The sequence below is a fragment of the Panulirus ornatus genome, chromosome 47, assembly GCF_036320965.1.
Source record: "Panulirus ornatus isolate Po-2019 chromosome 47, ASM3632096v1, whole genome shotgun sequence".
NCBI lineage: Eukaryota > Metazoa > Arthropoda > Malacostraca > Decapoda > Palinuridae > Panulirus > Panulirus ornatus.
In genome coordinates, this window is record NC_092270.1 from 19,500,753 (window position 1) to 19,516,904 (window position 16,152).

The 16,152-nt window shown below is 46.5% G+C and overlaps 1 protein-coding gene across 4 annotated transcripts in view; it reads left to right on the plus strand.

The window, feature by feature from the left end:
- The first annotated feature begins 4,430 nt into the window (after positions 1-4,430).
- LOC139763635 (uncharacterized) overlaps positions 4,431-16,152 on the plus strand; it is a 28,162-nt gene continuing 16,440 nt past the window's right edge. The window contains exons 1-2 of one of the 4 annotated variants that reach the window (XM_071689892.1): positions 4,431-4,549; positions 14,265-14,318. In XM_071689892.1, the coding sequence (XP_071545993.1) occupies positions 14,289-14,318 (30 nt within the window). In that variant the 5' untranslated portion in view covers positions 4,431-4,549; positions 14,265-14,288. Of the gene's footprint in view, positions 4,550-6,960; positions 7,265-14,264; positions 14,342-16,152 lie in introns of those variants that run through there. The other 3 variants (XM_071689894.1, XM_071689893.1, XM_071689890.1) reach the window with 3 other exon arrangements.

Genomic DNA, 16,152 nt, shown 5'->3' on the forward strand with positions numbered 1-16,152 from the left:
AATATGTTATATCCAGTGGTTGTTCTGGTCCAATATGTTATATCCAGTGGTTGTTCTGGTCCAATATGTTATATCCAGTGGTTGTTCTGGTCCAACATGTTATATCCAGTGGTTGTTCTGGCCCAATATGTTATATCCAGTGGTTGTTCTGGCCCAATATGTTATATCCAGTGGTTGTTCTGGTCAATATGTTATATCCAGTGGTTGTTCTGGCCCAATATGTTATATCCAGTGGTTGTTCTGGCCCAATATGTTATATCCAGTGGTTGTTCTGGTCCAACATGTTATATCCAGTGGTTGTTCTGGTCCACATGTTATATCCAGTGGTTGTTCTGGTCCAACATGTTATATCCAGTGGTTGTTCTGGCCCAACATGTTATATCCAGTGGTTGTTCTGGCCCAACATGTTATATCCAGTAGTTGTTCTGGCCCATGTTATATCCAGTGGTTGTTTTGGCCCAACATGTTATAACCTCTGGTTGTTCTGGCCCATGTTATATCCAGTGGTTGTTCTGGCCCAACATGTTATATCCAGTGGTTGTTCTGGCCCGTTATATCCAGTGTTGTTCTGGCCCAATACATTATATCCAGTGGTTGTTCTGGCCCAATACATTATATCCAGTGGTTGTGATGGCCCAATACATTATATCCAGTGGTTGTGATGGCCCAATACATTATATCCAGTGGTTGTTCTGGCCCAACATGTTATATCCAGTGGTTGTTTTGGCCCATGTTATATCCAGTGGTTGTTCTGGCCCATGTTATATCCAGTGGTTGTTCTGGCCCAACATGTTATATCCAGTGGTTGTTCTGGCCCAACATGTTATATCCAGGGGTTGTTCTGGCCCAACATGTTATATCCAGTGGTTGTTCTGGCCCATGTTATATCCAGTGGTTGTTCTGGCCCAACATGTTATATCCATTGGTTGTTCTGGCCCAACATGTTATATCCAGTGGTTGTTCTGGCCCAACATGTTATATCCAGTGGTTGTTCTGGCCCATGTTATATCCAGTGGTTGTTCTGGCCCAAAATGTTATTTCCAGTGGTTGCTCTGGGCCAATATGTTATATCCAATGGTTGTTCTGGCCCAACATGTTATATCCAGTGGTTGTTCTGGCCCAACATGTTATATCCAGTGGTTGTTCTGGCCCAACATGTTATATCCAGTGGTTGTTCTGGCCCAACATGTTATATCCAGTGGTTGTTCTGGTCCAATATGTTATATCCAGTGGTTGTTCTGGCCCAACATGTTATAGCCTCTGGTTGTTCTGGCCCAACATGTAAGGCAGAACAGTTCACTGTTCACCTCATGTATCTGGTTCCGGTCATGTGTAGCGAGAGGAGTGTACCTGGAGCTCCCACAATCTCTCTCCCCGCCACTCATCTCTCCTCATTCCAGGCCACAGCTCCCTGCCCTCCTCTGTACCTTCTCTATCATCTCCTTTTTGCTCTAGTAACAAGTGTGGTGAACGAACTTGAGAAACTTATTCTACCTTTGCCCTTACGTGTGCACAGCTTGCTGAATATTTCCATATCCATGATAAACCATCACCTGTCCGCACTGGGCAACACCTGTCATCACCAGTCTCTACTGGGCAACACCTGTCATCACCAGCCTCTACTGGCAACACCTGTCATCACCAGCCTCTACTGGGCAACACCTGCCATCACCAGCCACTACTGGGCAGCACCTGTCATCACCAGCCTCTACTGGGCAACACCTGTCATCACCAGCTTCTACTGGCAACACCTGTCATCACCAGTCTCTACTGGGCAACACCTGTCATCACCAGTCTCTACTGGGCAACACCTGTCATCACCAGTCTCTACTGGGCAACACCTGTCATCACCAGCCTCTACTGGGCAACACCTGCCATCACCAGTCTCTACTGGGCAACACCTGTCATCACCAGCCTCTACAGGGCAACACCTGTCATCACCAACCTCTACTGGCAACACCTGTCATCACCAGTCTCTACTGGGCAGCACCTGTCATCACCAGCCTCTACTGGGTAACACCTGTCATCACCAGCCTCTACTGGCAACACCTGTCATCACCAGTCTCTACTGGGCAACACCTGTCATCACCAGTCTCTACTGGGCAACACCTGTCATCACCAGCCTCTACTGGCAACACCTGTCATCACCAGTCATTACTGGCAACACCTGCCATCACCAGCCTCTACTGGGCAACACCTGTCATCACCAGTCTCTACTGGGCAACACCTGTCATCACCAGCCTCTACTGGGCAACACCTGTCATCACCAGTCTCTACTGGCAACACCTGTCATCACCAGCCTCTACTGGGCAACACCTGCCATCACCAGCCACTACTGGGCAACACCTGCCATCACCAGCCTCTACTGGCAACACCTGTCATCACCAGCCTCTACTGGCAACACCTGTCATCACCAGCCTCTACTGGGCAACACCTGTCATCACCAGCCTCTACTGGGCAACACCTGTCATCACCAGTCTCTACTGGGCAACACCTGCCATCACCAGTCATTACTGGCAACACCTGTCATCACCAGTCTCTACTGGGCAACACCTGTCATCACCAGCCTCTACTGGGCAACACCTGTCATCACCAGCCTCTACTGGGCAACACCTGTCATCACCAGCCTCTACTGGGCAACACCTGTCATCACCAGCCTCTACTGGCAACACCTGTCATCACCAGTCTCTACTGGGCAACACCTGTCATCACCAGCCTCTACTGGGCAACACCTGTCATCACCAGCCTCTACTGGGCAACACCTGTCATCACCAGTCTCTACTGGGCAACACCTGTCATCACCAGTCTCTACTGGGCAACACCTGTCATCACCAGCCTCTACTGGCAACACCTGTCATCACCAGTCATTACTGGCAACACCTGCCATCACCAGCCTCTACTGGGCAACACCTGTCATCACCAGCCTCTACTGGGCAACACCTGTCATCACCAGTCTCTACTGGGCAACACCTGTCATCACCAGCCTCTACTGGGCAACACCTGTCATCACCAGCCTCTACTGGCAACACCTGTCATCACCAGCCTCTACTGGGCAACACCTGTCATCACCAGCCTCTACTGGCAACACCTGTCATCACCAGCCTCTACTGGGCAACACCTGTCATCACCAGCCTCTACTGGGCAACACCTGTCATCACCAGCCTCTACTGGGCAACACCTGTCATCACCAGCCTCTACTGGGCAACACCTGTCATCACCAGTCCTCTACTGGGCAACACCTGTCATCACCAGTCTCTACTGGGCAACACCTGTCATCACCAGTCTCTACTGGGCAACACCTGTCATCACCAGCCTCTACTGGGCAACACCTGTCATCACCAGCCTCTACTGGGCAACACCTGTCATCACCAGCCTCTACTGGGCAACACCTGTCATCACCAGTCTCTACTGGGCAACACCTGTCATCACCAGTCCTCTACTGGCAACACCTGTCATCACCAGTCTCTACTGGGCAACACCTGTCATCACCAGCTCTACTGGGCAACATGTCATCACCAGTCTCTACTGGGCAACACCTGTCATCACCAGTCTCTACTGGGCAACACCTGTCATCACCAGTCTCTACTGGGCAACACCTGTCATCACCAGTCTCTACTGGGCAACACCTGTCATCACCAGTCTCTACTGGGCAACACCTGTCATCACCAGTCTCTACTGGGCAACACCTGTCATCACCAGTCTCTACTGGGCAACACCTGTCATCACCAGTCTCTACTGGGCAACATCTGTCATCACCAGCCTCTACTGGGCAACACCTGTCATCACCAGCCTCTACTGGGCAACACCTGTCATCACCAGCCACTACTGGGCAACACCTGTCATCACCAGCCTCTACTGGGCAACATCTGTCATCACCAGCCTCTACTGGGCAACACCTGTCATCACCAGTCTCTACTGGGCAACACCTGTCATCACCAGCCTCTACTGGGCAACACCTGCCATCACCAGTCTCTACTGGGCAACACCTGTCATCACCAGTCTCTACTGGGCAACACCTGTCATCACCAGCCTCTACTGGGCAACACCTGCCATCACCAGTCTCTACTGGGCAACACCTGTCATCACCAGCCACTACTGGGCAACACCTGTCATCACCAGTCATTACTGGCAACACCTGTCATCACCAGCCTCTACTGGGCAACACCTGTCATCACCAGTCATTACTGGCAACACCTGCCATCACCAGTTCCAACTGGTAATAACTGCAATTTTTATTCCCTGCTGGCAACTCTGGTGTTTACATGTCTATTTATAACTATGTGTGTGTGTGTGTGTGTGTGTGTGTGTGTGTGTGTGTGTGTGTGTGTGTGTGTGTGTGTGTGTGTGTGCAATACTGTAAGGTTGTGCAACACATGTGGGACTGCCTCTATTTTTTCCCTGTCATTCAGTCTCTTGATCGTGTGTACACCAAGGTGTCTTCCCTCACTTTACAGTTCCCAGTCTTACCTTCTTCCATGTACCCACACTTGTACATGGCCGGGGGTTAGCTGTGCTCTCATCTCAACAACAGACTACACTACGATTAGAAGTAAACAGTTTAGTGCAACATTCCTGTGGGACAACAGACCATAACTATACTAGGATTAGAAGTAAACAGTTTAGTGCAACATTCCTGTGGGACAACAGACCATAACTATACTAGGATTAGAAGTAAACAGTTTAGTGTAACATTCCTGTGGGACAACAGACCATAACTATACTAGGTTTAGAAGTAAACAGTTTAGTGTAACATTCCTGTGGGACAGCAGACCATAACTATACTAGGTTTAAAAGTAAACAGTTTAGTGTACCATTCCTGTGGGACAACAGACCATAACTATACTAGGATTAGAAGTAAACAGTTTAGTGTAACATTCCTGTAAGACAACAGACCATAACTATACTAGGTTTAGAAGTAAACAGTTTAGTGTACCATTCCTGTGGGACAACAGACCATAACTATACTAGGATTAGAAGTAAACAGTTTAGTGTAACATTCCTGTAAGACAACAGACCATAACTATACTAGGTTTAGAAGTAAACAGTTTAGTGCAACATTCCTGTGGGACAACAGACCATAACTATACTAGGTTTAGAAGTAAACAGTTTAGTGCAACATTCCTGTGGGACAACAGACCATAACTATACTAGGATTAGAAGTAAACAGTTTAGTGTAACATTCCTGTGGGACAACAGACCATAACTATACTAGGATTAGAAGTAAACAGTTTAGTGTAACATTCCTGTGGGACAACAGACCATAACTATACTAGGTTTAGAAGTAAACAGTTTAGTGTAACATTCCTGTGGGACAGCAGACCATAACTATACTAGGTTTAGAAGTAAACAGTTTAGTGTACCATTCCTGTGGGACAACAGACCATAACTATACTAGGATTAGAAGTAAACAGTTTAGTGTAACATTCCTGTAAGACAACAGACCATAACTATACTAGGTTTAGAAGTAAACAGTTTAGTGTACCATTCCTGTGGGACAACAGACCATAACTATACTAGGATTAGAAGTAAACAGTTTAGTGTAACATTCCTGTAAGACAACAGACCATAACTATACTAGGATTAGAAGTAAACAGTTTAGTGTAACATTCCTGTGGGACAACAGACCATAACTATACTAGGATTAGAAGTAAACAGTTTAGTGCAACATTCCTGTGGGACAACAGACCATAACTATACTAGGTTTAGAAGTAAACAGTTTAGTGCAACATTCCTGTGGGACAACAGACCATAACTATACTAGGTTTAGAAGTAAACAGTTTAGTGCAACATTCCTGTGGGACAACAGACCATAACTATACTAGGATTATGGTTATAAATATACAGTTTAGTGCAACATTCCTGTGGGACAGCAGACCATAACTATACTAGGATTATGGTTATAAATATACAGTTTAGTGTAACATTCCTGTGGGACAACAGACCATAACTATACTAGGATTATGGTTATAAATATACAGTTTACTGTAACATTCCTGTGGGACAACAGACCATAACTATACTAGGATTACGGTTATAAATATACAGTTTAGTGCAACATTCCTGTGGGGTAACAGAGTACATTAGGATTCTGTTTTTATAAGTAAACAGTTTAGTATAACAAACCAGTGTGGTAACAAAGTATACTACGATTGTTTATAAGTAAACAGTTTAGTATAACAAACCAGTGTGGTAACAGTATACGATTGTTTATAAGTAAACAGTTTAGTATAACAAACCAGTGTGGTAACAGAGTATACTACGATTGTTTATAAGTAAACAGTTTAGTATAACAAACCAGTGTGGTAACAGTATACTACGATTGTTTATAAGTAAACAGTTTAGTATAACAAACCAGTGTGGTAACAGTATACTACGATTGTTTATAAGTAAACAGTTTAGTATAACAAACCAGTGTGGTAACAGTATACTACGATTGTTTATAAGTAAACAGTTTAGTATAACAAACCAGTGTGGTAACAGTATACTACGATTGTTTATAAGTAAACAGTTTAGTATAACAAACCAGTGTGGTAACAGTATACTACGATTGTTTATAAGTAAACAGTTTAGTATAACAAACCAGTGTGGTAACAGTATACTACGATTGTTTATAAGTAAACAGTTTAGTATAACAAACCAGTGTGGTAACAGTATACTACGATTGTTTATAAGTAAACTGTTTAGTATACTATTCCTGTGGGGTGGCACAGGACACTAGGCTTCTGTTTATAAATAAACTGTTTAGTGTAATAGTCTTAGGGAGAAAGTTCTTAAGTGTTTCTTAACATTTTAAGTAAGTGGGTTCAGCATTTATGTCATTTCAGCGGTGTTCGTTATCCACAAGTCTGTGTATGTTTACGTTAATAGGTCGTGTGTGTGTGTGTGTGTGTGTGTGTGTGTGGTGACGTCATGCACAAGTTTCATCAGGCAGCAGCAGCTGGAGGGGCAGGAGGAGGAAGGGGGGGCCCAGCCGGGGCGCGGGGCGCGGCGGGGCCGGGTCCGCCCCGCCACTACACCTCGCCTGTTGCAGCGTGTCGGGCGGGCGGGCGGAGGAGGAGGAGGAGGAGGAGGGAGCAGCCAAGTAGGCAGGTCGGACCTCCGCTCGCCTCACTCACTCCCTGGTCGCCCGCCACCACGCACCACCGTCGTCGCGCCGCGCCACGCCGCCGCGCCTCGTACGCGCCTACGCTCTGTTGGAAATACGTTATTCATCTCTACACTGTTGGGTGGTTTTATACAACAGCTACGCATTAGCCATTACACAGTAAGTACGAAACATGTGTTTGGAGGTGATTTCTCGTCTTAAAAGAGCGGAGGGATTTGAGGATGGAGAGTGTATGACTGAAGTGATGTTAACTTGGTACATGATGTGAAATGTTTCCATGTGAGTGATGTGGTGTAGTGTTTGGGGAGTAGTTGTGTGTGGGAGGGGAGTGGGAGTAGATGGTGTGTGGGAGGGGGAGTATGCTGTGTGTGTGTGTATGTGTGGGAGGGGACTGGGAGAAGGCTGTGTGTGTGTGTGGGGGGGAGGGAGGGAGAGCGCTGGGAGTAGGCTGAGGGAGGGAAGGAGAGCGCTGGGAGTAGGCTGTGTGTGGGAGGGAGGGAAGGAGAACGCTGGGAGTAGGCTGTGTGTGGGAGGAAGGGAGAGCGATGGGAGTAGGCAGTGTGTGGGAGGGAGGGAGGGAGGGAGAACGCTGGGAGTAGGCTGTGTGTGTGTGTGTGTGTGTGTGTGTGTGTGAGGGACGGGAGTGGCTGTGTCATCTGTATAATCTCTTCCTGTGTTTCATGATGTGTTTACCTTGACTCACATACTTGCTTGTCATGTTGGAGAGACGTTGTAGTGTTGGGGACGTGAAGTGATGGTGTTGGAGAGACGTGGTGTTAGTGTGTGAGATGGACGTGTAGTGCTGCTGTGTTGGAGGGATGCTGTGTGGGAGGGACGTGTAGTGCTGCTGTGTTGGAGGGACGTGTAGTGCTGCTGTGTTGGAGGGACGTGTAGTGCTGCTGTGTTGGAGGGACGTGTAGTGCTGCTGTGTTGGAGGGACGTGTAGTGCTGCTGTGTTGGAGGGACGTGTAGTGCTACTGTGTTGGAGGGACGTGTAGTGCTACTGTGTTGGAGGGACGTGTAGTGCTGCTGTGTTGGAGGGACGTGTAGTGCTGCTGTGTTGGAGGGACGTGTAGTGCTGCTGTGTTGGAGGGACGTGTAGTGCTGCTGTGTTGGAGGGACGTGTAGTGCTACTGTGTTGGAGGGATGTGTAGTGCTGCTGTGTTGGAGGGACGTGTAGTGCTGCTGTGTTGGAGGGACGTGTAGTGCTGCTGTGTTGGAGGGACGTGTAGTGCTGCTGTGTTGGAGGGACGTGTAGTGCTTCAATGTTGAAGGGACGTGTAGTGCTGCTGTGTTGGAGGGACGTGTAGTGCTACTGTGTTGGAGGGACGTGTAGTGCTGCTGTGTTGGAGGGAAGTGTAGTGCTGCTGTGTTGGAGGGACGTGTAGTGCTACTGTGTTGGAGGGACGTGTAGTGCTGCTGTGTTGGAGGGACGTGTAGTGCTTCAATGTTGGAGGGACGTGTAGTGCTGCTGTGTTGGAGGGACGTGTAGTGCTGCTGTGTTGGAGGGACGTGTAGGGCTGCTCTGTTGGAGGGACATGTAGTGCTGCTGTGTTGGAGGGACGTGTAGTGCTGCTGTGTTGGAGGGACGTGTAGTGCTGCTGTGTTGGAGGGACGTGTAGTGCTGCTGTGTTGGAGGGACGTGTAGTGCTACTGTGTTGGAGGGACGTGTAGTGCTGCTGTGTTGGAGGGAAGTGTAGTGCTGCTGTGTTGGAGGGACGTGTAGTGCTACTGTGTTGGAGGGACGTGTAGTGCTGCTGTGTTGGAGGGACGTGTAGTGCTTCAATGTTGGAGGGACGTGTAGTGCTGCTGTGTTGGAGGGACGTGTAGTGCTGCTGTGTTGGAGGGACGTGTAGTTCTGCTGTGTTGGAGGGAAGTGTAGTGCTGCTGTGTTGGAGGGATGCTGTGTGGGAGGGACGTGAAGTGCTTCTGTGTTGGAGGGACGTGTAGTGCTGCTGTGTTGGAGGGACGTGTAGTGCTGCTGTGTTGGAGGGACATGTAGTGCTGCTGTGTTGGAGGGACATGTAGTGCTGCTGTATTGGAGGGAAGTGTAGTGCTGCTGTGTTGGAGGGACGTGTAGTGCTACTGTGTTGGAAGGACGTGTAGTGCTGCTGTGTTGGAGGGAAGTGTAGTGCTGCTGTGTTGGAGGGACGTGTAGTGCTGCTGTGTTGGAGGGAAGTGTAGTGCTGCTGTGTTGGAGGGACATGTAGTGCTGCTGTGTTGGAGGGACGTGTAGTGCTGCTGTGTTGGAGGGACATGTAGTGCTGCTGTGTTGGAGGGACGTGTAGTGCTGCTGTGTTGGAGGGACATGTAGTGCTGCTGTGTTGGAGGGACGTGTAGTGCTGCTGTGTTGGAGGGACATGTAGTGCTGCTGTGTTGGAGGGACGTGTAGTGCTTCAATGTTGGAGGGACGTGTACTGCTGCTGTGTTGGTTGGACGTGTAGTGCTGCTGTGTTGGAGGGACATGTAGTGTTGGTGTGTGTCGTATGGACGGTTTGAACTGGGCGTGAGCTCAGTAGCTGTGGGTTCATGAGGGAAACGTGGGGCCATGATGGGTAGTGGTCAGGCGGGGTATGGGGAAACATGGGGCCATGATGGGTAGTGGTCAGGCGAGGTATGGGGAAACATGGGGCCATGATGGGTAGTGGTCAGGTGAGGTATGGGGAAACATGGGGCCATGATGGGTAGTGGTCAGGTGGGGTATGGGGAAACATGGGGCCATGATGGGTAGTGGTCAGGTGGGGTATGGGGAAACATGGGGCCATGATGGGTAGTGGTCAGGCGAGGTATGGGGAAACATGGGGCCATGATGGGTAGTGGTCAGGTGGGGTATGGGGAAACATGGGGCCATGATGGGTAGTGGTCAGGTGGGGTATGGGGAAACATGGGGCCATGATGGGTAGTGGTCAGGTGAGGTATGGGCCCGGGGATGTGTGGGTGAGCCAGGCCAAGTGGTCGCCAGACCTGGTCGTTGGCTTGGGTCGCTGTGGGCGGCCGACTTAACTGGTTCTCGCTCACGCGTCTTCATCAATAATCCATATTTGTTTACCTGTTTACTGTACGCGTCTTCATCAATAATCCATATTTGTTTACCTGTTTACTGTACGCGTCTTTGTCAACAGTTCATATTTGTTTACCTGTTTACTGTACGCGTCTTCATCAATAATCCATATTTGTTTACCTGTTTACTGTACGCGTCTTTGTCAACAGTTCATATTTGTTTACCTGTTTACTGTACGCGTCTTTGTCAATAATTCATATTTGTTTACCTGTTTACTGTACGCGTCTTTGTCAACAGTTCATATTTGTTTACCTGTTTACTGTACGCGTCTTTGTCAATAATTCATATTTGTTTACCTGTTTACTGTACGCGTCTTTGTCAATAATTCATATTTGTTTACCTGTTTACTGTACGTTATACTGTCATACATACATGATCATATACATGTGTGTGTGTGTGTGTGTGTGTGTGTGTGTGTGTGTGTGTTACCGGACTCCGCCTGCTTGCGGCGATCCTCGGCGTACGGACTCTTCGACGAACTTTCCATTCCCCGAGAGTAACACCCTTCCCCTGCTACAGATCGAAGCGCAGCCTTAAAAGCTGCGGTACTCCCTGGAGGAAGGGGGGGGGTGTCATGTGGATAGATTGCTGCCACATCGATAGATAATTCCCTTATCTGTCCACCTCGTATCTCCCACAACAACACACACACACACACACACACATACACACACACACACACACACACACATACACACACACACACACACACACGCGTGCATCTCCGTGGTGTTGTGGTGAGCGCTACTGGCCGTCATGCATGCACGGAGAGCGCCTGCTGGCATCAAACTGGCACAGGGTCGACTCTTGGTCGCGGCATTCGGCTCACAGTCAACCCAGCCGATCATCTTCCCCTTGAGGCAGGTCTACCATATGGGTACCTGGCATAGGCTTGTGTGTGTGTGTGTGTGTGTGTGTGTGTGTGTGTACAAGCATTAACTACCCACTAATACACTGTGCATGGCTCGTATGACATACAATTATGGGTCAGGACAATGCCAGGCTATTCAACCAATCAAGTCACGAGTACAAGAACGAGGCGAGATGACAAGGGGACGTCAGATAACGATGATAAGATCACAACTGCTTGTTATCGCTGGTCATGGTTCAGTGTTGTCATCAACAACTTGCCCAGGGTGGAAACACAATAATAACAATGGAAACCTAATCATGACGCCATCTTATAAATACATATATCTATATATGATCATATAATGTTCATAAGATAATCATATATCTATATATGATCATATAATGTTCATAAGTAAATCATATATCTATATATGAACATATAATGTTCATAAGTAAATCATATATCTATATATGATCATATAATGTTCATAAGTAAATCATATATCTATATATAAACATATAATGTTCATAAGTAAATCATATATCTATATATGATCATATAATGTTCATAAGTAAATCATATATCTATATATAAACATATAATGTTCATAAGTAAATCATATATCTATATATGATCATATAATGTTCATAAGTAAACCATATATCTATATATGAACATATAATGTTCATAAGTAAACCATATATCTATATATGATCATATAATGTTCATAAGATAATCATATATCTATATATGAACATATAATGTTCATAAGTAAATCATATATCTATATATGATCATATAATGTTCATAAGTAAATCATATATCTATATATGATCATATAATGTTCATAAGTAAATCATATATCTATATATGAACATATAATGTTCATAAGTAAATCATATATCTATATATGAACATATAATGTTCATAAGTAAATCATATATCTATATATGATCATATAATGTTCATAAGTAAATCATATATCTATATATGAACATATAATGTTCATAAGTAAATCATATATCTATATATGAACATATAATGTTCATAAGTAAATCATATATCTATATATGATCATATAATGTTCATAAGTAAATCATATATCTATATATGATCATATAATGTTCATAAGTAAATCATATATCTATATATGTACATATAATGTTCATAAGTAAACCATATATCTATATATGAACATATAATGTTCATAAGTAAACCATATATCTATATATGAGCATATAATGTTCATAAGTAAACCATATATCTATATATGATCATATAATGTTCATAAGTAAACCATATATCTATATATAAACATATAATGTTCATAAGTAAACCATATATCTATATATAAACATATAATGTTCATAAGTAAACCATATATATATATATAAACATATAATGTTCATAAGTAAACCATATATCTATATATGAACATATAATGTTCATAAGTAAATCATATATCTATATATGATCATATAATGTTCATAAGTAAATCATATATCTATATATGTACATATAATGTTCATAAGTAAACCATATATCTATATATAAACATATAATGTTCATAAGTAAACCATATATCTATATATGAGCATATAATGTTCATAAGTAAACCATATATCTATATATGAACATATAATGTTCATAAGTAAACCATATATCTATATATAAACATATAATGTTCATAAGTAAACCATATATCTATATATGAACATATAATGTTCATAAGTAAACCATATATCTATATATGAACATATAATGTTCATAAGTAAACCATATATCTATATATGATCATATAATGTTCATAAGTAAACCATATATCTATATATGAACATATAATGTTCGTAAGGAACTCCTATCTATTTCTGCGCGCTTGAGACTCGAACCCAGGCCGGGCAACGAGGACTGTGGAGGGAGCAGGCGCGCGTGCCAGTGCACTGCGACCCAGGAACCTGGGATCACTGTTCGTCATCAACTCACAGGCCAACACGGGTCAGGTGTTCGCCCACATATTCTCCATGACCCAGGCTCGATTTGCTAACACGCAAAGGTGATATTATACTATTCGCCATTTCCCGCATTAGCGACGTAGCGTTAAGAACAGAGGACTGAGCCTTTGAGGGAATATCCTCACTTGGTCTCCTACCCTGTTCCTTCTTATGGAAAATTAAAAACGAGAGGGGAAGATTTCCAGCCCCCCGCTCCCTCCCCTTTTAGTCGCCTTCTACGACATGCAGGGAATACGTGGGAAGTATTCTTTCTATCCCCAGGGATAGTGTATATATATATATATATATATATATATATATATATATATATATATATATATATATATATATATATATATATATATATATCAAATGACTGTTATATTTCTCTCTTGTGTCTCCCCTGATGATGTGATTATTACACGAAAGTGCGCTTGGGAACTTTGCCATTCACAATACTGAGGTACGTCAACCATTCCTAACATTGTAGCTTGACAGTGTCACATTTAATGTTGTCTCACATAGTCACATATGATGCCGTCTCACATAATGTCACATATGATGCCGTCTCACATAATGTCACATAGGAGTTCATCTCTCATACATGTACCACGATTTCCTGTGGGATGTCTATACAGAAGGCAGACCACCTGCATGGAATCAACACCATGTTTTGTGGCTCATTCTTCTACTACAGCGACACACACACACACACACACACACACACACACACACACACACACACACAGATGCTACCCGCCTACAGCTGTGTAATTCATCTTCTTAATCATTGCGGAAACTGAAGTGTGGAAGTGGCCATGGGAGACGCTTTCACCAGGTATGTGTGTGTGTGTGTGAGGAAGGTGCGCCCCACTACGTTAGAACACAATCCCTCCCTCGCCTCCCTCACACCGACCCATGCCACCAGCTCCTGTAGTGTGGACGAGGAAGAAAAGCAGTGTGAGAAGCAGGGCAGTGTTAAGGGAAGGCAGGGGGCCCAGACTGTAGAAGGTCAGGGCCAATGTGCCACAGAGTGAAAAGGAAAACCCGGAAACTGTGATGATACTTGTGTTCTGAGGTCGTCTTAATCCAATGTAACTTGCCCGAAAAAAACCCACTTATGTCTTTATTGACTGGTCTAGTGGTCGTGTGCGGGGGAGGGTGTTAGCATACCCGGAAGTGTGTGTGTGAGGTAGTTGTACCTACTAGAAATGCCGTTCTTCTTTGCCTAATGATGTCAATATTATATTTCAGAGAGACGTGGAGTGAGGAGGGAAGATGGCCTTCTACCACGGCACAGCACAAGAGGTGGGTCACTCAGTCTCTCTCTGGTGAGCAAAACATACGGTTCGTTATACTCACATGTCCCCCTTACTGACCAGACGCTAAAGCATACTCTTATACCCCTTAGTATAACACGCCACTAACATACCAGCGGTCCAATGTTGTGAGTGGCCAAGGGTAGTGACCCCACAAGCTCTAGCTGTACGTGAGGTCCAGGCTACTGTAGCCGTGGCCTTCGCCCTCCACTTCCTCACTCCTTTCCGCTGAAATGAAGTTACTACTTCCCTCCCCACACTGAACACACCCTCCCCCCCCCCCCCAACTCGCCTTCACCAAGGACAACTGCAGCTGCCCTCCCCACCACCAGCAAGCTCCCCTCTTCTCCCCCAACTCTCTCTCTCTCTCTCCCCATGCCCCATCACCTCCTAAACTCCCCACATTCTGCCCCTCATACATCGCTCGTCCAAGTGGGGCATTTTCATGCGTCGCATCCTCCATCCAGCGGTGCCGTAGCGCCCTCTAGCCCTAGCCACCACCTGGTACCAGCCCTCTACCATCACCACTACCATCACCGTGGTACTACCACACACACACACACACACACACACACACACACACACACACACACACACACACACACACACACCAGCCTCACTCCCGCGCGCAGCTGGCCCTCCTCCTGCTGCTGGTCGACCCACACACCGTGGATGACCTCCCTCACATCCAGCATCTCCTGCACTCATCTGTGCTCAACCTCACCCCACAAGGCTACACCCCCACACCCGGCCCTCACCCACAGGCTACACCCCTACACCTGGCCCTCACCCACAGGCTACACCCCTACACCTGGCCCTCACCCACAGGCTACACTCCTACACCTGGCCCTCACCCACAGGCTACACTCCTACACCTGGCCCTCACCCACAGGCGACACCCACACACCTGGCCCTCACCCACAGGCTACACCCCTACACCCGGCCCTCACCCACAGGCTACATCCCTACACCTGGCCCTCACCCACAGGCTACACCCCTACACCCGGCCCTCACCCACAGGCTACACTCCTACACCTGGCCCTTACCCACAGGCTACACTCCTACACCTGGCCCTCACCCACAGGCTACACCCCTACACCCGGCCCTCACCCACAGGCTACACCCCCACACCCGGCCCTTACCCACAGGCTACACCCCAACACCTGGCCCTCACCCACAGGCTACACCCCCACACCCGGCCCTTACCCACAGGCTACACCCCAACACCTGGCCCTCACCTCCCCAACATAGCCACACCCACACCCACATGCTACACCAAGCAAAACTGTCACGCCCAACACGACCCCGCTTCAGTACACCCCACACCCAGACAGCCTACACCCACCCACCCACTACCAACTCCCATCCTTCCACTACACTGTCTCTCCAGTCCCCCCCCCCCCGGCAACACCCCCCCCCCCTCCCACCCCCAATCATCCACCAGTAAGGGCATTTAACCTTCGCTACGCGTTCCAAGACAAGAGAATACAGACATAGTAACTAATGACCTATTAAGAGGTCAGGTGAACGAGGAGACAGGACAGTACAGCAGAAGGCTCCCTTCCCCCATCCACCACTCCCTATATGACACCAAAAGGCAGGGAAATAACCATGCAGGGGCAGTGTGTGTGTGTGTGTGTGTGTGTGTGTGTGTGTGTGTGTGTGTGTGTGTGTGTGTGTGTAGGTAGACAGGGGACTCTACCATGGTTAGGTTAGGGTGAATATCAACATAAAACACATTCAAATCTAATCCTAGACGCCAAACACTGTACCCCATCTCTCGTATCTCAAAATCCATGAATCAAAAACATAAATAAATAAGT